At 48.6% G+C, this 22,541-nt stretch overlaps 1 protein-coding gene across 4 annotated transcripts in view; it reads right to left on the reverse strand.

The window, feature by feature from the left end:
• The window catches only part of myo3a (myosin IIIA), a 722,675-nt gene that overhangs the window by 252,961 nt on the left and 447,173 nt on the right, over positions 1-22,541 (reverse strand). For all 4 annotated transcript variants that reach the window (XM_085987739.1, XM_085987740.1, XM_085987738.1 and 1 more), the window contains 4 exons: positions 14,852-15,062; positions 12,062-12,221; positions 7,663-7,816; positions 3,173-3,261 (listed from right to left, as the gene is read on the reverse strand). In XM_085987739.1, the coding sequence (XP_085843865.1) occupies positions 3,173-3,261; positions 7,663-7,816; positions 12,062-12,221; positions 14,852-15,062 (614 nt within the window). The remainder of the gene's footprint in view (positions 1-3,172; positions 3,262-7,662; positions 7,817-12,061; positions 12,222-14,851; positions 15,063-22,541) is intronic.

Below are 22,541 nucleotides of genomic sequence, written 5' to 3' on the forward strand. Positions count from 1 at the left end.
TTTAGGAACACCATTTTTATTGTAACATTTAAAAGTTTTCTGAGGCATCATTCTGTCTAGGAATATCCATTCTAGTGAGAGATACAGGGGCACCATTTGGAGAGAAATATGTACAGCTTTAAATTGGATGCTTGTACCCTGGCAATGATTGTACAATCCATGCAGATTTCTTTGTCTGTTAATTAAGGATATTTCACCAGAATTTCCTCAACCCCATTTACGCCAAAATGATGCCAAAATCTGTCGGTTTCTACACCAACCTTGCTGGTGGGAGCTTACACCCAAATTTCCTGCGGAGCTCATTTGCCTGTGCCGGAATGGAAGAACCGACATAAAGCAGTGTCACCAATAGGGATAATAGCGAGTGGGCTGCTGTCTTCTGTCATGGTGCCTCACTCTCTTTTACCTCTGCGGCTCCCTCTTCCATTATTATGAAGAACAGGGGTATGCCTATTCCGAGGGTTATTTCAGCTGCTTAGTCCTCCTGACTCCACGGGGAGGTCAAGGGTCCGAAAAACTTTGGGTGCACTGAGACTGAATACTTTGACTACGTATAGTGCAGGTAAGAAAATTACAACCACATGAAGAACATCACTATCAAACTCCAGAAATCTCGGTTACCCTGGCAACAGGTTGTGCCGCACTTACAGTTTTTGGGCGTAAATCTATGCCAACGCATTACTGGCATAAGTACAGGAAACTCACGTTGGGTAAGTAAATAAGCGGCAGAGGGTTTTGGCCACGTGTCTTGGAAGTGGCGTAAACAACGGAGGAAATTCGCCTGTACCAATGTCTCAATGTAAAACCAGCGTAAATCGGTTACACAAGAATTTCCTGTCAAAAAAAGGCACTACACTGCTCTTACACCATAGTTATACCACAAAGTTCAAGGAAATTCTAGGCTGATATAACAAATATTTCAACATTACATTTTCTTCTGGTGCACAACAGAAGAGAAAGAAGACATCCAGTTTTAATCAGTGATTCAGTAGCTGTGAAAATGAGCACCATCTGTTGTTTAATGTGTTTATTCTTTATTCATTCTGTTGTATTCCTCATTATATCACTGATGTATAAATGGGGCACTTTTTTTTTTTTTGTAAAGCTAATGTACAGATCACACAGACCCCCTTTAAAGGCTTTTCAGGATCTCCAAGCTCAATCCTCTAACTTTGCACAAGGTGTAAATGCACCCAATTGTGCAATTTGTATAGGAATTCTCCTTCGTACTGCGGACTATAAGCCTGCACGCAAAGTATATCAAAGTCCCCTGCTGGTTTAGTGCAGAAAGCAGTGAGATTTCCATGGCAATGTAGCTGGTGTAAGGATGCAGGCGAGTAAGTTTCTTGGTGGCACTGGAGGATTTTCTGGCCCCTCATGGAAAAAAAATAGACATTTATTTTCAGTTTTTGAATCCAAGGCATTTGAAATTTGGGTTGTTCAGATCTAAATTAAAACGTCAAATTAATCTCGATGCTCATTCCTCCCAAACATACAGAAAAGCCAGGTTAGAAGAACATCTATTTTCCTCACAGAAATGTTCTCAGACCTTAACTGTTACATGAGTTTACATAGAAACATAGAAGATAGGAGCAGGAGTAGGCCCTTCGAGCCTGCTCCACCATTCAACGAGATCATGGCTGATCATCCAAACCTTAGCACCCGGTCCCTACACCAACAGCCATCCCACCCAAGCCCTATCCCCCGTAACCCCACGTATTTAATCCCCCCCCCCCCCCCCTAACACTAGGTCAATTTTTATCATGGCCAATCAACCTAACCCGCACATCTTTGGACTGTGGGAGGAAACCCACGCAAACACGGGGAGAATGTCTGTGTGGAGTTTGCAGTCACCCGAGGCCGGATTTGAACCTGGGTCCCTGGCGCGCTCTCATAGGTCTTTGAAACATTTAACACTTAAAGCTTGTTCAAATATTATACTGCTGAAGTGCATGTACCAAAATTGCAGTGTTATACGTAGTCAATTTATTTTCATGGGGAAACTGCTGCTTAATTGAATCCCTTTAATCAGGTTTCTGTCTCTCCCCCAGGACTGAGTCCTAACCAAAATCATGAATGACATTCTTTTTGATTCTGACTGTGGTGCATTTTCCCTACTCATCTTCCTTAAGCCTTCTGCAGTCTTCCACACGTTTGACCACACAACAATCCTCCAACACCTCTCCTCCGCTATCCAGCTTGATGAGACTGCCCTCATTTGGTTCCACTCTTAACTATCCAATTTTAAACAGAGCTTGTCTACCAATGGGCTCTCTTCCCATTGTCACCTTGGGAGTTCTTCATTGATCCATTCTTGGGTCCCTCCTCTTCCTCAGCTACTTGCTGCCCCGTGGCAACATCATCCACAGACAAGGTCAGCTTCCACGTGAACACGTTATGCAAATAAGTGGCCTAACGCATGTTTGAGGACCCTACTACAAGATTGGTTGGCCCAAAGGCAGCTGGCTACACTCAGGCCGCTTGTAGGTCTGGTTTTCCTAACAGGCAGTCCTTACCGCAACCAACAAAGTAAGCTTTTAAAATGTAATAACCTGAATGTTAAACCGGGAGGAGCAGGAACACTCCTCCCAGCTCCCATTCAGCAAACACAGGCCAGAGCAGCCCCCCCCCAACCCCGCGATCACTGCAACTACCACCTCCTCCCCCCGATCACCGCCGCTCCCTCCCCCCCCCCCCCCACCCCCCCCGGCCGCTCGATCACCACCACTCCCCCCTCACCAGACTCTGCTACCTTTGTCCCAGTCGCTCCCCTCCATCACTTACCTGAGGGACATTGCTGCCTTCGCAGCGACTTGCTCTTCAATCCTGCTTCACTAGTGAGCTGCCTGCTACTATCAGCAAGTCAATGGCAATGAGGCCTGAGGCCCAAGATTGGTTGCGCCTTGGGCCTCACCATGTAGGTGCCCAAAAATGGGCGCACCTGAATTTCTAGGCCTGAGACTCTGTGCAACAAGATTTGGATGGAAGGAAAAGCAGAGCTCGGAGTTGGCAAAGGATAGAGTACAGTGATAAGACCCTGTGCTGTCTATGGCCAGCCATTCACGATGACTGCCTGGTTAATTGAACTACCAATGAGATTGAGCCCTGTGCTTCGTCCAATGTGTTACTGTAGTAATAATTGAAATATTTGTGATGCCTGACTGCCACTCACCTTTCCTGCATAATGATCAATTCCAAAGCTTAAGTCAACCCTTTTTGGTCTCCAGAAGTAATTTGATTTGAGATTGTCTTCAAATTTCCCTGTTGACAAACACATTTTGTTATTGTGGTTATCTAATTCTTTGTAACTTAAGAACAAAAATAATTCTACAATCTGAGCCATGGCTGAGAGGCTGTGATAAAATGACCTTGAAACTTGCCAAAATGAGCACACTACCTTACTGATATCTCCTGTAAAGACAATGTGGTTGTTATATTTTATATTCACTGGAAGTTGCAGATTGTTTTTGATGAAATATATGCCTTCATCAGCCCCTGTGTTTTACCTGCATTGTATTGTGTGCACCGCCCCCTTTTTCCCCTATTGTGTGTATTGGCTCCGCCCCTGTCTTTTGTCATATAAAGGTCTCGAGCTGTATGAATCATTCTGCCAGACGAATCCGATGTGGAATGACGTGCAATGTTCTTAGCGATTTAAAAGCCTTCAGTTGAATCCTTTAACTTCTTGTCTTTGAGTTATTGATGGCTCATCAATTTTAATCGCTAAAACACCAAGATGGATCGACTCCTGAAACCAGAGCGCTTGGATCTGGACCCCCATGCCACAGACGCAGCCACACAGTTCGGACACTGGTTCCAATGCTTCGAATTTTTCATCGAAACCTCAGCCACCGCCATAGCAGCCGCAACCGCCACCGGGGACGTGAAACTGGGAATCCTGCGAAACCGGGTGAGTCATCAGGTCTCCCCTCTCATCCGAGATGCCACCAGCTACGAGGATGCCTGCACCATTCTGAAGGCCCACTATGTGCGGCCAATAAACGAGGTGTACGCCAGGCATCTTCTGACTACTCGCACGCAGCGGCATGGTGAGTCACTAGAGGACTTCATGCTAAGCCTAAAAGTACTGGGCAGAGACTAACTAAGGCCGTGTCTGCCACCGTGTACACGGAGGAGCTGATCCGAGACTCCTTTATTGCGGGCCTCAGTTCAAATTGCATTCGGCAGAAACTATTTGAAAAGGAGGGACTGGACTTAAAACAGGCTATGGGCATAGTGCGATCGCTGGATATGGCCCAGAGGAACTCTGAATCCTGTTCCTCAGGCCACGCGGCCCACTCCGCCTCGTGCGCGCCGTGGGGGCTGCCATCTTCACCTCCCAGGTCTCGGGCCAGCCCAGCCCAGTCAGAGCCCCAGCCTCCACCCAGGAGCCCCACTACTGCCGCGATGCATCGGGGCCCGAAATGCTACTTCTGCGGCCAGGACAAACACTCCAGGCATCTGTGTCCAGCGAAGGGCGCCACCTGTTTTAAATGCGGGAAGAAAGGACATTTCAGTAAAGTCTGCAGAGGGAACCCTGCCTCCAACTCCGCCACTGCCGCGTGGGGGCGGCCATCTTGTCCACCCTCATGGAGTCCACCATCTTGTCCCGACTACACGGACCCCCAAGACCCACTGGTGGCCTCAATCACAGTGGATCAATCCAGGCCGCATCCGTTGTCTAGATCGATGATGTACATAGAGGTAAACGGGAACAAGGTTAAATGCTTGCTTGACTGCGGGAGCACCAAAAGCTTTATTCATCCTAGCCTGGTAAAACGACTTTCACTAACGATAGTCCCTACACAGGGCAAAATCGCCATGGCTGATAAGACTCATACCTCAAAAATTACAGGTTTCTGCGTGGTTATGTTGTCGGTAAAAGGCACTGATTACAGAGATTTTAAACTGTTGATAATGCCAGATCTCTGAGCGTGATCTTGGGTCTGGACTTCCAGTGTCACCACCAAAGTATCACGCTTACCTACGGTGGGTCCCAGCCGCCCCTCAGTGTGCGGTCTGGCTACCCTGAAGGTCAAGCCGCCCTCTCTGTTCGCCAACCTCGCACCCAACTGTCGACCCATAGCGACCAAGAGTAGGCGGTACAGCTGGGAGGACAGACGGTTCATTGCGTCTGAAGTAGAAAGACTCGAGCGGGAGGGTATCATCGAATGCAGTACCAGCCCGTGGTGCGCCCAGGTAGTAGTAGTTAAGGGTTGCGAAAAGAAGCGGATGGTGATAGATTATAGCCAGACGGTTAATCTAGACGCCTACCCTCTGCCCCGCATAGCGGATATGGTTAACCAAATTGCGCAATTCCGGGTGTTTTCCACCATCGACCTAAAATCGGCATACCACCAGCTCCCCATTAGGCCGGAGGACCGTCCATACACCGCCTTTGAGGCGAACGGACGCCTCTACCACTTCCTCAGAGTCCCCTTTGGGGTAACGAATGGGGTCTCGGTTTTCCAGCGGGAGATGGACCGCATGGTCGATGAGAACCAGTTAACAGCCACCTATCCATACCTAGACAACGTCACCATCTGCGGCCACGACCACCAAGACCACGACTCGAACCTCGAGATTTCTGAAAACCGCCCTCGGACTCAATCTCACCTACAACGAGGATAAGTGTGTCTTTAGCACCACGCCCCTCTGTATCCTGGGCTGCGTGGTGGAAAACAGGGAAATCGGTCCGGACACCGACCGATTGCGCCCCCTACGGGAGCTACCCTACCAAACACTCCCAAGGCCCTGAAAAGGTGCCTGGGGGTTTTTCTCCTATTACACCCAATGGGTCCTCAATTATTCCGACAAGGCCCGTCCCCTCCTGAAATCAACGTCCTTCCCGCTCACGGCCGAGGCCCACGCCGCCTTCAACAGCATTAAACACGACATTGAGAAGGCCGCGCTGTGGGCAGTGGACAAAAACATCCCTTTCCAGATCGAAAGCGATGCGTCCGACTTCGCTTTAGCAGCCACCCTCAACCAGGATGGGCGGCCCGTAGCCTTTTTCTCAAGAACCCTCCAGGGGCCCGAGATTAGGCACTCCTCGGTAGAGAAGGAGGCCCAGGCCATAGTGGAGGCAGTGCAGCACTGGAGGCACTACCTAGCTGGCAAACGCTTCACCCTGCTTACCGACCAGCGGTCGGTAGCCTTCATGTTTAACAACAAACAGAGGGGGAAGATCAAGAACGACAAAATTCTCAGGTGGCGGATCGAACTCTCCACGTTTGAGTATGACATTAATATATAGGCCGGGGGCCCTCAACGAATCCCCCGACGCCCTATCATGAGGGATGTGTGCCAGCATCCAGGGGGACAGGCTACAGGGCCTCCACAATGGCCTCTGCCACCTGGGGGTCACCCGGCTATTTCACTTTATAAAATCCCGTAACCTGCCCTCCTCCATTGAGGTCCGGTCTATGACCAGGGACTGCCGCACCTGTGCGGAATGCAAGCCCCGTTTTTACAGGCCCGACCGAGCCCACCTGATCAAAGCTACACGGCTATTCGAGCGCCTGAGCTTAGATTTCAAGGGACCACTCCCCTCCACCGACCGCAATGTGTACTTTCTCAACATTGTGGACGAGTACTCCCGCTTCCCATTCACCTACCCCTGCCCAGACATGACCAGTGCCACGGTCATCAAGTGCCCCGGCAGCCTGTTTTGCACGTTCGGCATGCCGAACTACATCCACACTGACGGGCGTCGTTCATGAGCGACGAACTGCGCCAATACCTGCTGTCGAAGGGGATAGCCACGAGTCGGACCACTAGTTATAACCCCCGGGGTAATGGGCAAGTGGAGAGGGAGAACGCGACGGTGTGGAAGGCGGTCACCTTGGCAGTAAGGTCTAAAGGCCTCCCTACCTCCCGCTGGCAAGAGGTCCTCCCAGACGTACTCCACTCGATAAGGTCGCTACTGTGTACTGCTACTAACGCCACTCCTCACGAGAAGATGTTTGTTTTTCCCCGTAAATCAACCTCGGGAGTGTCCCTACCTTCGTGGCTCTCCACCCCAGGAACAGTCCTGTTACGGAAGCATGTGAGGGGCCACAAAACGGATCCCCTCGTGGAGGCAGTGCACCTACTCCACGCAAACCCACAGTACGCGTACATCAAGCACGCCGACGGGCGTGAGGACACCGTGTCCATAAAGGACCTCGCCTTGGCAGGAAGCGACAACGACCCACCCTCACCACCCCCAGAAGAACCTCCACCATCCCCACAGGTATCCTCACCACCCCCAGAAGTACCTGCAACACCCCCAGCACGTGGGTATGCCCAGGAGGGCACCACGGACTCCCGGTCGGAACCCGAGGTACTGTTGCGACGTTCAGGAAGGACTATCACACCCCCGGACAGACTAAATCTGTAGAAGGGGTGAATGTGATGAAATATGTCTTCATCAGCCCCTGTGTTTTACTTGCATTGTATTGTGTACCACCCCCTTTTCCCCTATTGTGTGTATTGGCTGCGCCCCTGTCTTTTGTCATATAAAGGTCTCGAGCTGTATGAGTCATTCTGCCAGACGAATCCGATGTGGAATGACGTGCAATGTTCTTAGCGATTAAAAGCCTTCAGTTGAATCCTTTAACTTCTTGTCTTTGAGTTATTGATGGCACATCTGTTTTACTACTTGTTACTTTAAGAACTTGCCTACAAGTGTCTGGTCAGTGGCTTGGGGAAAGCAACTCTCTTCATCCAACAGCGAGAGAAGGCCCACAGGCTTCTGCAGAAACATATCCAGCAGTGGCCGATTGTCTTCATATTCAACGAATCGAGCATCCACATCTTCATTCAGATATTCATTCTAGAGCACCATTTAAGAAAAGATTACATGTCAATCCAATCCCATTGTATTCCTCACGAGCTGATATTCCAAATACAATCTTGCTCTGTGAATCTGGCAAAAGACATTAACGAGGCACTGAATTGTTGAAAATATGTTCGGCAAATTTCATTTTTTTTGGTTTGATTGAGATAAGGCCAGAGAAGCAATGGCCTCGACCTTTACTGGGGTGGGATTTCCAAGCAGTGGGGAGGAGTTCTGGTCCCCAATCGCTGTGGAGTTTTAACTCCATAGCAAGCCTGTGTTTTTTTTTCCAACAGGGTCCTCGCCCGGAAGCCAACCTGATTGACAGGGTTGGCTCCCTGTCAGGTGAGGAACGCTGCAGAAGAGGCCATAGCCCAGGAGCCAGTAGGTTTCCTGCTGCTGGTGTAGAGATCGCGAGGTGGGGTGGGTACACTGTAACTTGGAGGGTCTGGGATGATCGCGGGGCGGCTGAAGAGAGATCGGGGGCAGAGATGTGGGGTCGGGGCAGGGGGGGGGGCGTCAGTGATCACGGGGGGGGGACACGATCGCGATGGGGGGTTCCGATTGTGGGGAGGGTCTGATTACGGGGAGGGAAGTAGATTAGCCTATTGAGCTGGGGGAAGCACTCCTGCTCCTCCTAGCCCACAAGCAGTGCTAGAAAAGCATTTAGCTCTTTCACGCAGCAGTCCCTGCCTCCCTTTACCTGCCGGGTTTTCCGAGGCCCGGGAAACCCAGTCGACCAGCGTTAAAGGCGGAAGAGAGATAAAATCAGAGGCGCGCAGCCTCATTAAAATATTTAAATGAGCAGCCTGCCTCCTGGGAACAGGTTGGTTGCTCACACCCCCTTCCCACCTCTGATAAAACTGGAAGTGGGCGGATTTGAGGCAGATTGGGTTCAGGTTTAAGATTTTTAAAATTTTAACATCCCACCGGACCCAAACCCACCGATTTTTGGGGCTTAAAATTACCCCCAATGTGTCACTTTGTCATGTTAACATCACTTGCAAATGTGACAATGATGCCTTGTAACAAGATTTACTTAATTGTGTTGTGTATTTGTAAACAAGTGAATGCAACCTTGCCAAACATTTTTATGGTGCCCTTTTAATAAATCAACTGCTCATAGCAAACGATTAATAGAGTAACATTTTATAGGACAAATGGGTTTTCAAACTCCCAGGGACATCTAGACCTTGTAAAGCACATAACTTCAATCAAATACATTAACACCACAAAAAATGGCCTTTATATCATCTGTCTTCTATCTGTAATAAAAAGGACAACTGCAGCTCCTTAAATAGGTCAGTTAATGTTTCTAATCCTATCTGTGAAGGTGAGGATCAGATGGAGCAGCACGATTACTGCTCCAGTTTTCCATTAGCTTCTTTATTATTTTCTAAACTGCTTCCTTCACATTTGATTTTTTGCTGGTTTCAGGGAGGCTCTGGAATGACAGTCCGTATTAAGTCAGCTCTGCCTGGATCACAGTTAAACGCATTTCGAAGTGTCAGATGTGCAAGGCTTTTAAACAGTCCACTTCGTGGGCTTCTTCTAACTGATGACAGTTTGAGGTGATCCTGATGGTGTTACAAGTTTGTGCTTTTACTCCCTTCCTGTACATTGAACCCTTTTGGTACAGACCCCACCGCTTATAGCAGGCGTGTTGGTGCTAATGCCATTTTCCTGCTGGATTTATTGGTGCTAACGAGATTTTCCCACTTGACGCGTTGGACAGTTTATATGAATCGCGATGAATTTTGTGGTTGTAGCTCGGCATCTGCTGTTAAACAGCATAGTTACTGAAAACTGCCTCATAATCTTCGATTCCCCCAAGAGATTCCCCTCTTGCCAAGATAATGATGATTAACCGTTCCAGATTATTTATCCTCTAAATGAAAGATGTCTATAAATGGACAGCATTGCAAGGAGGCAAACCGCATTTGGATAAATACAGTCAGTCCTTTCCTTTATGGCCCTTAATGGAATCCTACAAACTTGCACTTTTTAAGGTTGTAGTGGATTAGAAACAAATATTTTTGATTTAGATTTGAAATGTTCAGATCAATTTATTGAAACCACATGTATGAATCAGATAAGTTCGATGATAATGATCTGCTGTGATATATTTGAACTCAAATTGTAGCCGACACTACAGGTCATTAAGTATAACAGGTAGCTGCACCTTAACAAGCTGCTCACTGAACACCTGAAAATGTTATAATCCAGACTGAAACATCTTAGAGAAGTGGGGGGGGGTTGCTGAGAGAGAGGATCAGGACCAGCCACCGGAGGATCGTGGCCGGTCTCAGCATCATCGTTGGGGGGGCGGGTGGGGGAGGCCTGGGGAGGTGATCGGAGGCCTCGTGAGGGGGTGGGTTAGGCAGGGACCCTGGATCCAGGAGGTAGGTATAAAGCAGTCCCCATCTTGCTTTAACTGCCGGGTTTCATGAATTGTGTGAAACCCGTCCACATGCAGTTAAAAACAAAATGGAGGTTAAAAAAGAGGCTTCCAGCCTCATTATAATATTTTAAATTGATGTTCTGCCCCCTGGGATCGGGTTGGTCGCCTGCCCCCGTCCCGCCTCTGTTAAAACCGGAAGTGGGTGGGATGGAGGCGGGATCAGGCCATTTTTAACAATTTAACTACTCCCACACTCCAAATCCACCCTTTCTTAGGTTAAAATTCCCCCAAAGTGCTTAAAATTATGAAAGGATAGGACATGGTAGATAGAAGCTGCCTGTGTTAGGGGGTCAAGAATGAGGGGCCATAGATACAAGATTAAATGTAGATTTAGAACTGAGGAACTTCTTTACACAGAGTTGTGAGGCTGTGGAATTAGTTTTCAGGGTTAGTGGTTAAGGCAGAAACTCTCCGGCATTCAAGATTAGATTGTATAGGTGGTTGAAGGAAAGGGGTTTGAAGGGATAAGGTAACAGGGCGGGTAAATGTGATTCGAACTATTTGCTAGTGTGGAGGGTAAATCCTGACATGGACTGGTTGGGCCAAATGACCTTTTTCCATGTTGTAACTTCTATAATAAGTATTTAAAAATAATAAACCTGTGGAAAAAATGTTTTAATTTTAATTAATTCACCACCTGCTTTTTACATGTGTAACTCTTGGAGACTTACATTTTTTTCCAGGTTTCTCTGGGAGGGTAAGTTCCAGGCGCACGCGCTGCCTCTCCGGCATACGTGTTCGACCTCTGAACCCCTTCCTTTAAGGGAACGGAAGTTCCGGTTTCCTGCGCATGCACAGTGCATGCACGAAACTGACACTTCCGTTGGGCCTACGGGTGAGTAACCCGTGCGTACTCACCCGTGGAGTCCCGAATTTCTGGGCCATTAACTGAACTGTTTTTTACCATAATACATCATGGTATCACAAAAGCATCACAAAAGTATTTCCCACCAGTTCAGACCAGGCTATGGAGGAGTGTGTGTTAATGGGGTCTCCAAACTCAATGTGAAATTGGGAGTGATTTGTTCCATTTCATCGGCGCACTGTGGCTGCAGTGTGTACCATCTACAAGATGCAACTTGTTAAGGCTTCTTCGGCAGCACCTCCCAAACCCGTGACCTCTACCACCTTGAAGGACAAGGGCAGCAGGCGCAGGGAACACCACCACCTCCAAGTTCCCCTCCAAGTCACACACCATCCTGACTTACTGCCACCCCATCTCCTGGTGGTCCCTGCCATTGCCCAGAGGCAGAGAGATTGGCCGGGTTCCCGGTCCCAACTCCCTGATGTCATTTCCCTGCAGCATGCTGATTTCATAAAGTTCAAGCGAGGGAGCATTTTTAAGTCTTTTGGATTGGACAAAATCAGAGAGATGTAAAAGATCCCACCATATTATTCAAACAAGAGAGGGGATTTCTCCCGGTGTCTTGACCAGCATTTATCCCTCATGCAGCACCACCAAAAAAAACAGATTATCTGATCATTTATCTCATTGCTGTTTGTGGGACCTTGCTGTGTACAAATTGGCAACCACATTTCCCTATGTCACAGTGACTACAGTTCAAAAGTATTTCACTCATTGTAAAGCGCTTTGGGATGTCTCGAGATGTGAAAGGCGGTATATAAATGCGAGTTCTTTTCCTAACTGTTCCCTTTAATTAAACCTTCTCATTAACACAATGCCTATAAACCAATGTTTAACTTAATTATTGCACCTTTAAAATAAACCCTTGTCTTTTGACAAGCTTAACTGGCCATCTGTTGTAGTAAATAGACTGTACCTGCTCCCAGGCAAAGATGTGCTGATTGAAGTAGAACTGAATCTGTTCATTGGCAATGTTAATGCATAATTGTTCAAAGGAATTTCTTTTAAAGTTCTCAAAGCCAAATATATCAAGAATTCCAATCTCGATTCCTTGATCCTCACTCTCATCGGCATCACTGGAAGGCAACATCAGTGAATTAGGGTCGGATTAATTTGTTCTTACAGATTAATACACTTAACTGGTCACGTGAGAAAAAGAAACAAAGAGTCGAATTTAACCCCCAGTGGGTTTCAGGTAGGTGGGTGAGGGGTGCATTGGGTGAGTGCAAAACACACTCGCAGGCCGAAGTTACTGCCAGGCCTCATCTGCATGCTGCCGGTCAGCTGCTCACTAGAAATGGGCAGAAAGCGGCAGCTGGCCAGTGGGCGGGAGCGGAGGATCGGGTGGCCGGAGGCTCCCGAACCAGGTAAGAGGCCAGGAAGGTATTTGGGAGGATCTGGTGGCAGGGAAGGGAGCAGTTAGTCCAGGGTAGTGGACGCCGCAACTTTTCTTGTGGGGCCCAGAGGAGCACTCGGAGCTTCCTCGCTCAGGCCTGTGTTAAAATGCAATCAGTGTCCCATTGACGGAATGGGAACCTGATTTGCATAAATTTGCGTTGCTCCCAAAATTCTCTCTAGTTTTATTTATCATTTTTGATGTTTCCCCCATTTTCCACCTGTGCATTCAACTTAAATGGATCTTGGAAGCCTGGGCTTCATTTGCTCTGGGTTTTGCTGCTAGGACATGCTTTCTGAGTTTCTCCTTGCCCTTTTTACACAGTGGCTTATCTCTACTTAGTGGTGTGTTTAATGACATGGCTGCAGGTCAACAATTCATCATCCAGGGACTCTAGGCATATGGCACAATGAGGCCATTAGATGGGCACAGTACTAGAGGCTGTTTGCCAAAGCTTTTTTATTTGTTTACAAAACAGTTAAACATGAAAATGTCGTAAATAATAACAGAAAATGCTGGAAAAACTCAGTAGACCAGGCAACATCCGTGGAGAGAGAAATAGAGTCAACGTTTCAGGTCGAAACCCTTTGTCAAGACACAGGGGTCGTTGACTCTATTTCTCTCTCCATGGATGTTGCCTGGCCTGCTGAGTTTTTCCAGCATTTTCTATTGTTATTTCGGATTTCCAGCATCTGCAGTATTTTGCTATCATGAAAATGTCGTAGCCTGACTGACGTGATGACATAATATATGGTTATTTTGGTGTTCTCCCCAGATATAAAGGCAGCGAGGGTAATTTTTGTCTGTTTACCGCCCCATTTTTCACCGTGTATGGGGTGTTAGCGTGCTGTAATGTTTAAATAAACATCTCACCAATTTTGTGCCCAATTAATGTAATTTTCAAGCAGGCCTCAATTTAGGCTGCCAGCGCTCCCATCCGGAACCTCATTAAAATATTTAAATCGGAGTCCTGAGTCTTGTTTATGACCCCGATGCAATTTTGGTCAGAGCATACACTGTGTGCTGAGTGGTCAAACCAACGGCCCTTCAGGGGACTGCTGCGAGCTGCTCCAACAAAGGTTAGCAACAGCTTTTGCTATGATTTTTGCTGCCAGTCCCTCTGTGCTCTCCCTCCAAGATTGCCCCCCCCCCGATGTTAATGATACAGTTTCGACTTGGCTCCACAGACGAGGCACTGGTATTCCCATCTACCTCACCTCCCACTGCCCCCGTCCCGATCAGTGATTTCCTGTCAGCGCTTGCTCAGCGCTATCACTGCATATTAAAATTACCACAGAAATGGATAGGCCTCAGGCTGATGTCATCAGGCAGGTCAATGGATGCCCCACCGACAGCCTACCTGATTTACGCGATAGTCAAAAATCACCCCCAGTGCCTCTTTAACTTTTGGCCCATCAGACTAGTGCCAAAAGACATTTTGTTCTTTTGCAAATAGCTTTCCTGCTTTTAATTTAATTATTGTACCCGTTGCTGCTTTTTAAATAATTCTGAATTTGGCCTGTGAGCTCAGCACAGGCCACGTTTTACAATGCTCAGTTGGAGTACAGAGACTATCTGTGACAGAGGGTATCGATAATCATTCTACATTGCAGCCCATGTGTAATAAGCTAACTTCACATTAGACTATGGTGTGACTGGTTCCGGCTTAACCAGCATTCTATAATCTTGGCGTTCTTAAATCATCAAAAATTGGGTTACGTGCCAATGATTGGGAAAGCTAAAATATTTTGAAAAAGTATTAACTAAATGAATAGGAATATAAACTTAAGGGTTGATACTTCTCAGGATTTTTAACCTTCACTGTATGACAGAGCACCACTCCCAGTATATGCACACCACCTTATTCATTATTTCCTGATACTAAAATATTGCATCTATTTTTAAATTATCTCAGTTTTTACAACCATTGCAAGTCTAGACTATAGTTGGTGTACAGACTTGTTTGTCGCCTGTATTCTATTTGTATTGTGCTGTGTATGTTTTTAATAAAAATATCTTAACCACTCATAATTGCATATTAGATGTATAAATTTTTGTCTGCCCAATATAGTTTATATAATTTAATATTTGACCCTCACAGGAAGAACTGTAAACAGCAAAGAAGACTGACTTAATATTTTTTCTTTCCTTGATTGAAAGACAGTTTAACCCAAACACGCATCCATGAAGGACAAGCCTCAGAAATGCATAAGTCTAGGTAGCTTCCTAGAAAGTGGCATTATTACTCATCGATTCACCACTTATGGCAAGTCAGTTAAACAGAGCAAAAATGATTGATGATGTTATTACCTCAGAAATGTCTCTGGTTTTAGTAAGGTATTGATGCGGTCGACTATCCAGCTGAAGAGGCGACCGTACAAAGTCTTGGCTGTTGCATCTCTGACATCAGTTGCTTTCTCGACTGTATTGGGACGCACAATTGTTTCTCCTCGAGTCACGACACAATAAGAGGTGAGAGCCTCCTGCAGCTCATCAGTTTGGATACAGAGCAATGACGAGGCTGGGAATTAAACAAATTTACTGGAAAATTAGAGGGAAAAAGGCACGGATCAAAAAGAAAATCAAAATGTACTGAATCCCTTTATCTCAATCATTTAGCTCTGTTCCGAGTAAATTCCATCATCACCACCTGTGAAGAATAGATTGGTTACTAACAAATTTACTGGAATTAAGAACAAAACATAGGGATTGATCTTGACTTTGTGAGATAGTGTAAAACAGGTGATAGCGAATCAGCAGCCTCTCTCCCGATTTTATTTCCATTGAAGATCCACCCCGCCCCTCAACCCCGAATCTTTCCTCCTATGGCTCGGCATCCATTTTCGCCTTATGCCTCAGTGAAATGCCTAGGGATGTTTTCTATGTTAAAGATGCTCTACAAACATACAAAAGTGAAATACAGGAAAAGACCAGCTGGTCCTTTGGGTCTGCCTCGCACAGTTATGATGCCCTACTCATCATTAGTCACAACACTCTGCTCCCACCAGCAGCCACGTGATCTCCTGAGGGAGGCAAAAGTAAGATAAAATACCCAAGGCCAATTTAAGGAGGAAAAACTCCTCTCTAACCACCTCAGGCAATCAAAAGTAGCCATAGAGACTACATTGACCATGATTTACATTCCTTAGAATTCCATCTGCCATTTATATGCTGTGATTTCCACCCCAGCCAGGAAATAGTCCAGCTGTGGCAGAACCACTGAATGACTCTGGCTAACTGTATATAATTCTCTTTAACAATGTTCTAAACACCAGCCTAAACCTGTACCATTGTGTTAGGCATTACTGTGTTTTGTATATAGAGTTTGCATGTATGGGGCGTGGCCCCTTTAAGAGCGTGGGAAAACGTGGGCAAACGCGATGACGTCACGTCGCAAACCATGGGGCTGCCCAGGCAGTCCTCGTGGCATCTCCGTTGAGTAAAGACCTGTTTGATTGTTCTCTTGTGTCGATCTCTGTTATTCGTAGGAATTCGTTAATTCCTACATTGGTGACCCCATTTTTGTGAACGTTTTCACAAAAGAAGAGCACAGCATGGAAGCAAACGCCGTTTCGCTGAAGCTACCGCAGTTCTGGGAGCAGCAAGCACCCTCTTGGTTTATTCAGGTCGAGGCCCAGTTCGCCCTGAGGAACATCAATGCGGATCAGACCAAGTATCTTTATGTGGTGTCCGCACTCGACAGCTCTACCGCCTCTCGGATCGTCAGCCTCCTCGAAAACCCCCCAACGGAGCGCAAGTATGAAACCCTCAAAGCGCGGTTACTGCAGGTTTTCGGGCTCACAAAATCGGAGCGCGCCCGTCGATTACTCGCTATGCCCGGGCTCGGGGACTCCAAGCCTTCAGAGTTGATGAGCAAAATACTCACACTCCTGGGCTCAGAACGGGAATGTTTCCTATTCCGCGAGATTTTCCTCAGCCAACTGCCTGAACAGGTACAAGCTGCCCTGGCCAGATCTGAAGTTGAAGACTGCGCAACACTCGCTGTGGAGGCTGACAAAATTTTCGCTGTAACTCGGCAGTACTGCGCCGCCACGAGGCACCCATCCCCCGCAGACGCTGCCCCAGCTTGTCAGCCTGCTGGACTGTGTTTCTACCATGCGCAGTTCGGCGCGAAGGCAAAGCGTTGCCACCCTCCCTGCAGTTTTCCCCAAAACAAACAACAACTGACATTGCGACCACCGAGGAACGGGTCTAACGGGCGGCCGCGATGGCGATCGGCAACGCGGGAAAATTGCTGTTCTTCACCGATACTCTCTCCAGTCGTCGTTTTCTGTGTGACACCGGAGCGCAGTGCAGCATTTTACCCGCGTCTGCCCTCGATGTGCAGATGGGGAATCACGGCCCCACCCTTGAAGCGGCCAATGGCGGAGCAATTCGGACCTTCGGCAGACGGCGAGTGGAGGTGGGCCTCGGAGGGCAACGTTTTCACTGGGATTTTGTTGCGGCCAAAGTTTCCCAGCCCCTCCTCGGCGTGGATTTCCTGTGCGCCAACAGCCTCCTGGTCGACGTTAGGAACCAATGGCTGATCAACGCAGCAACTTTTAATTCTCTTCCGTGCTACCGCAGTAACACTACATCACGCACCGTCTCCTGTGCGTTCCCGACTCCTGATGAGTTCGCTCGCCTGCTCGGCGAATTCCCCGACCTGACAAGACCCACGTTCTCCTCCACAGCCATGAAACATGGTGTGGAACACCACATCACTACCAACGGTCCCCGGTCTACGCGCAGGCCCGGCACCTGGAACCTGGCAAGCTGTCGTTCGCAAAGGCGGAGTTTGCAACCATGGAACGGTTAGGGATTATTCGCCGATCGAATAGTCCCTGGTCTTCACCCCTCCATATCGTCCCGAAGCCTGGCGGCGGATGGCGGCCATGCGGCGGATGGCGGCCATGCGGCGACTTTCGACGCCTAAACGACGCCACCACTCCTGATCGGTACCCGATCCCCCATATCCAGGATTTCTCTGCCCATTTGGCAGGGAACACCGTGTTCTCTAAAGTCGACCTCGTCCGGGGCTACCACCAGGTCCCAGTTCATCCACAAGACGTCCAGAAGACCGCAGTCATCACCCCATTCGGCCTCTTCGAGTTCTAACGAATGCCGTTTGGGTTAAAGAACACCGCCCAGGCTTTCCAACGCCTGTTGGACTCCGTGCTGTGGGACTTCAAGTTCCTCTTCGTCTACCTGGATGACATTCTAATTGCCAGTCCTACTAAGGAAGAACATACCTGTCACCTATGCACCCTTTTTCGACGCCTCAGCCAACACGGCCTGATTATCAACCCGGCCAAGTGTCAGTTTGGCCTGCACCAAATTGACTTCCTGGGGCATCGCATCACCTCAGAGGGAGCGGTTCCTTTACCTTCGAAGGTAGAGGCGGTGACATCTTTCCCACGCCCGCAGAACATAAAGGCCCTGCAGGAATTCCTAGGCATGGTAAACTTTTACCACCGTTTCGTGCCTAAGGTGGCACTACTCATGTAGCCCCTGTATGAGGCCCTCAAGGGCAAGACTGGCAAGAACCCGGTAGACTGGACGGATGACATGGCCCGAGCGTTCGCCGACACCAAAAGCGCCTTAGCCAACGCGACTATGCTGGTGCACCCGCTGCCAGGAGCCACCATCGCTCTCACCACCGACGCGTCGGACTACGTAGTCGGTGCCGTGCAACAGCAGTGGGTGAACGGGACGTGGCAGCCGTTGGCATTCTTCAGCCGTCAACTACGGCAGAACGAGAGAGCATACAGCACGTTCGACCGGGAGTTGCTCGCCTTTTTTCTGGCCATCTGCCATTTTCGGTTCCTTCTGGAAGGACGTCCTTTCACCGCCTTTGTGGACCATAAGCCGCTGACCTTTGCAATATCCAAGGCCGCCGAACCGTGGTCGGCCGACAGCAGTGACAACTGACCTACATATCCGAATTCACCCAGATATACGGCACGTGGCCGATAAGGACAACCTGGTGGCAGACTGCCTCTCCCGCACGTTCGTCAATACGGTTCATTTGGGCATCGACTACGCCCTCATGGCAGCGGACCAAACCTCAGACCCGGAAGTCCAAGCTTACAGAACGGCCATCACTGGCCTCCAGTTGGCCGACGTCAAGTTCCATTCGGCAGGTACCACGCTGTTGTGTGACGTCTCCATACAGGATCCTCGCCCTGTCGTGCCGGTCGTCTGGCGCCGCAAAGTGTTCGACGCCATACATGGGTTGTCACGCCCTGGAGTGAAGGCCTCTCAGAAACTGATGTCAGCGAAATTTGTATGGCATGGCATGCATAAGGATGTCCGCGACTGGGCCAACACCTGCGTGGTCTGCCAAAAGGCCACGGTACAGCGCCACATCAAAGCTCCGTTGGCCACCTTCACAGTTCCGGAGCGACGTTTTGACCATGTCAACGTGGACCTGGTAGGACCACTCCCACCCTCCCATGGTTTTTCACACATCCTGACCATGGTTGACTGCACCACCAGATGGCCAGAGGCGGTCCCCTTGTCATCCACTACTTCGGCGGACGTGGCCAGGGCGTTCATTTCCTCCTGGATCGCCCGTTTCGGAGTGCCCGCAGATATTTCGTCGGACAGGGGACCGCAGTTTTCCTCCGAATTCTGGAATGCAGTGGCCCAAGGACTCGGTGTCAAATTACACCGCACCACAGCCTACCACCCACAGGCGAATGGCCTCTGCGAACGTTTCCACCGCTCAATGAAAGCCGCCCTGAGGGCCAGCCTCCAGGACGCTGGATGGGCAGACAAGCTACCGTGGGTCCTGTTGGGCCTTCGCACAGCCCCCAAAGAAGACCTTCACTCTTCATCAGCGGAGCTTGTGTATGGTCAGCCGCTGCGAGTCCCAGGGGACTTCCTACCAACATCGACGGAGCCATGGTCCGCATCTGCCCAGCTTGCTAGTCACCAAGAGGCGGCCAGATGTTTCGCACCGGTGCCCACTTCGCACCACGGGCTGCAGAGGTCACACGTTCCCACGGAGCTTCACAAGGCTGAATCCGTTTTTATTCACCATGACGCACATAGGGATCCGCTCAAGGCCCCATATACCGGTGTTGGAAGCGGGACAAAACCTTCACGGTCGATGTCGGTGGTAAACCGGACCACATTTCGGTCAACCGCTTAAAGCCAGCACATTTGGACCTCGACCGCCCCGTCGAGACAACACAACCGCCGAGACGGGGTCGGCCATCCATCATCGTTGTTACGGCAGACCAAGTTCGACCGCCCGCCAGACCGCCAGCAGCCTCCGCCTCGAAAGTACAGGAGTCATTCTGACAGGCTCGTCAGACCCCCTCACCGTTTGACTTTGTCCGTTAAAGCGAATTCTGGGGGTCGCATGTGGCAGAACCACTGAATGACTCTGGCTAACTGTATATAATTCTCTTTAACGATGTTCTAACACCAGCCTAAACCTGTACCATTGTGTTAGGCATTACTGTGTTTTGTATATAGAGTGTGCATGTACGGGGCGTGGCCCCTTTCAGAGCATGGGAAAACGCGGGCAAACGCGATGACGTCGCGTCGCAAACCACGGGGCTGCCCAGGCAGTCCTTGTGGCATCTCCGTTGAGTAAAGACCTGTTTGATTGTTCTCTTGTGTCGATCTCCGTCATTCGTAGGAATTAATTAATTCCTACACAGCTCTCTTTTAAAGGTATGCAGTGAATCCACACTCACTGCATGAGCTGACAACTTGTTCTATAGGTCTACTATTCTCTGGGAAATGAAGACCCTTCTGACATCTAATCCAATTCTGCCCATATGTAACTTATGCACACGAGCACAGTCTAGACCCAGCATGATTTTAAACACCCCTATCAGGTCCCACCAAAACATACACTTTTCTAAAGTAAATAGGCCCAGCTTTTTAAGTTTATCTGGGTAACTGAGATGTTTTAAGCAAGTCATCATTCTTGTGGCCCTCTGAACCATTTTCAAAGCCCTTATATCACCATGTAAGGGTCGATAACTGGAAACAGTATTCGAAGCGAGACCCAACCAAAGTCTTATACAAGGGTAAATTGATAGCCCAAATTTAAATTCGGGGTGGGGGTCTGGTGGATGGAGGCTGAGGTGAGTGGCAAACTGTGCTGACCTCGGCAGTGTGAGGCCGGGGCCTCATTTGCATGCCCTCCAGTCAGTTGCCAGCCTGAAGCCAGCGGGATGTGATAGCTGGCCGGCCAGTGAGAGAATAATGTCGGGTGGCAGGAGGCCAAAGGAACGGTCCCCGGCACTCAGCTACTTCATGGGAAGAGGGTTTTGGGAGGGTCTCGCAATCGGAGAGAGTGAACCCAGGGCAGAGGAGATCTAAACATTCCTTGTGGTGCCCAGAAAAGCACTCCTCCTCCTCTTGGCCCCACAAGGAAAATTTAAAAATAGTTTAATCGACTTGCCTGTTTTGGTCCCTGGCTGCTCTTACCGTTAGGTTGACCTGGTGGGAAAGCTGCAATGGCTTCCCAGCTCAGGACTCAGGTTAAAATAGCAGTCGGGCCCTGATGCCCTTCTTGCCTGATCAGAAGAGCAGGTTAAAATCAAAGCCTTCGGGAAATGAGTGGGATGTCGGCGGGTGAGTCTCCCAGGCAATTTTAACTGCCTGCTCACCTGGTTTTCACCGGGTGGGCAGGATTATAATCGCCCCTGGTGTGTTTTGTTTTGTATTGAATCGTCTTAGCAATGCAATCTAATAGTCTATTTGCTTTGGCTATCGATTCACAGCATTGGTCATGAACCGTAAGAGAATTAGAAAGAAGGACTTGCATTTATATAGCAACTTGCATGACCTCAGGACATCCCAAAGCGCTTTACAGCCAATGAAGTACCTTTGAAGTGGAGTCACTGTTGTACTGTTAGAAACGTGGCAACTAATTTGCGCACAGCAAGCTCTGTTAATGATCAGATGTTTTAGTGATGTTGATTGAGGGATAAATATATTGGCCTAGACACCATTGATAACTCCCCTGCTCTTCTTTGAAATAGTACCATGGGATCTTTTACATCCACCTGAGAGAAGACGGGGCCTCGGTTTAACGTCTCATCCGAAAGACGACACCTCCGACAGTGCAGCACTTCCTCAGTACTGCAGTGGAATGTCAGCCTAGATTTTTGTGCTCAGGTTTCTGGAGTGGGACTTGAACCCACAAACTTCTGACTCCGAGACGAGAGTGCTATCAACGGAACCACGACTGACATTTATGGTACTATATCACCGAAGTCTTATTCTTTCTCAACAAACTTTAGTTAGAAATGTAAGTTGTTGCTGTTGAATTCATTTCCTTAAGGCTATTTTTTTTTTCATAATAGATACTGCAGTGTCTGTAATGAGTGCTTCCTTCTATTTTGCATTCATTTGTCAGTGGTGGATATTATGGAGGACACAGCCCATTTAGCTGAGACATGAATGCCACATTCCAAGATTAATAGTTGTGATGGGAATCTCTGCACATGTACTGAGCGATAATCTAGAATTAATTACTGGGAACAAGCTCAACCATCTATATATATAAAAATAGTGGTGTCTGTCTGTCCTGGCATCACTCAAAAGTTATAGAGCGTACCTACACATATGTTATATCAAAAGAAAGGTTATGATTAGGAGGGTGCCTAGGCATATTTACTTCTTGGTCAGACAAAAATTGTTCGGACAGTAGACAAAAAATGTTCAAAATTCCGCTCATTAGCGGTTGGCCAATCATACGGGGGAAATCCGCTCATTAGCATTGAGTGACGTGAAGGTTGACCAAACCGCGCGCTGCGTCATGGGGGGCATTTCATGGCATTTGTGGGCGGGGCCTAATCCTTCAAATTGCCGTTATTCAGGTGTTGACCAATCCTACCGCTCATTAGCTTTGAGTGACGTGATGGTTGACCAATCCGCGCGCTGCGTCATGGGGGGCGTTTCATGGCATTTGTGGGTGGGGCCTAATCCTTCAAACTCTCATTATTCAGGTGAGTGGCGGCCATTACAGACT

The sequence above is a fragment of the Somniosus microcephalus genome, chromosome 5 (assembly GCF_052327205.1).
Source record: "Somniosus microcephalus isolate GS21.2 chromosome 5, FLI_Smic_1.0, whole genome shotgun sequence".
NCBI lineage: Eukaryota > Metazoa > Chordata > Chondrichthyes > Squaliformes > Somniosidae > Somniosus > Somniosus microcephalus.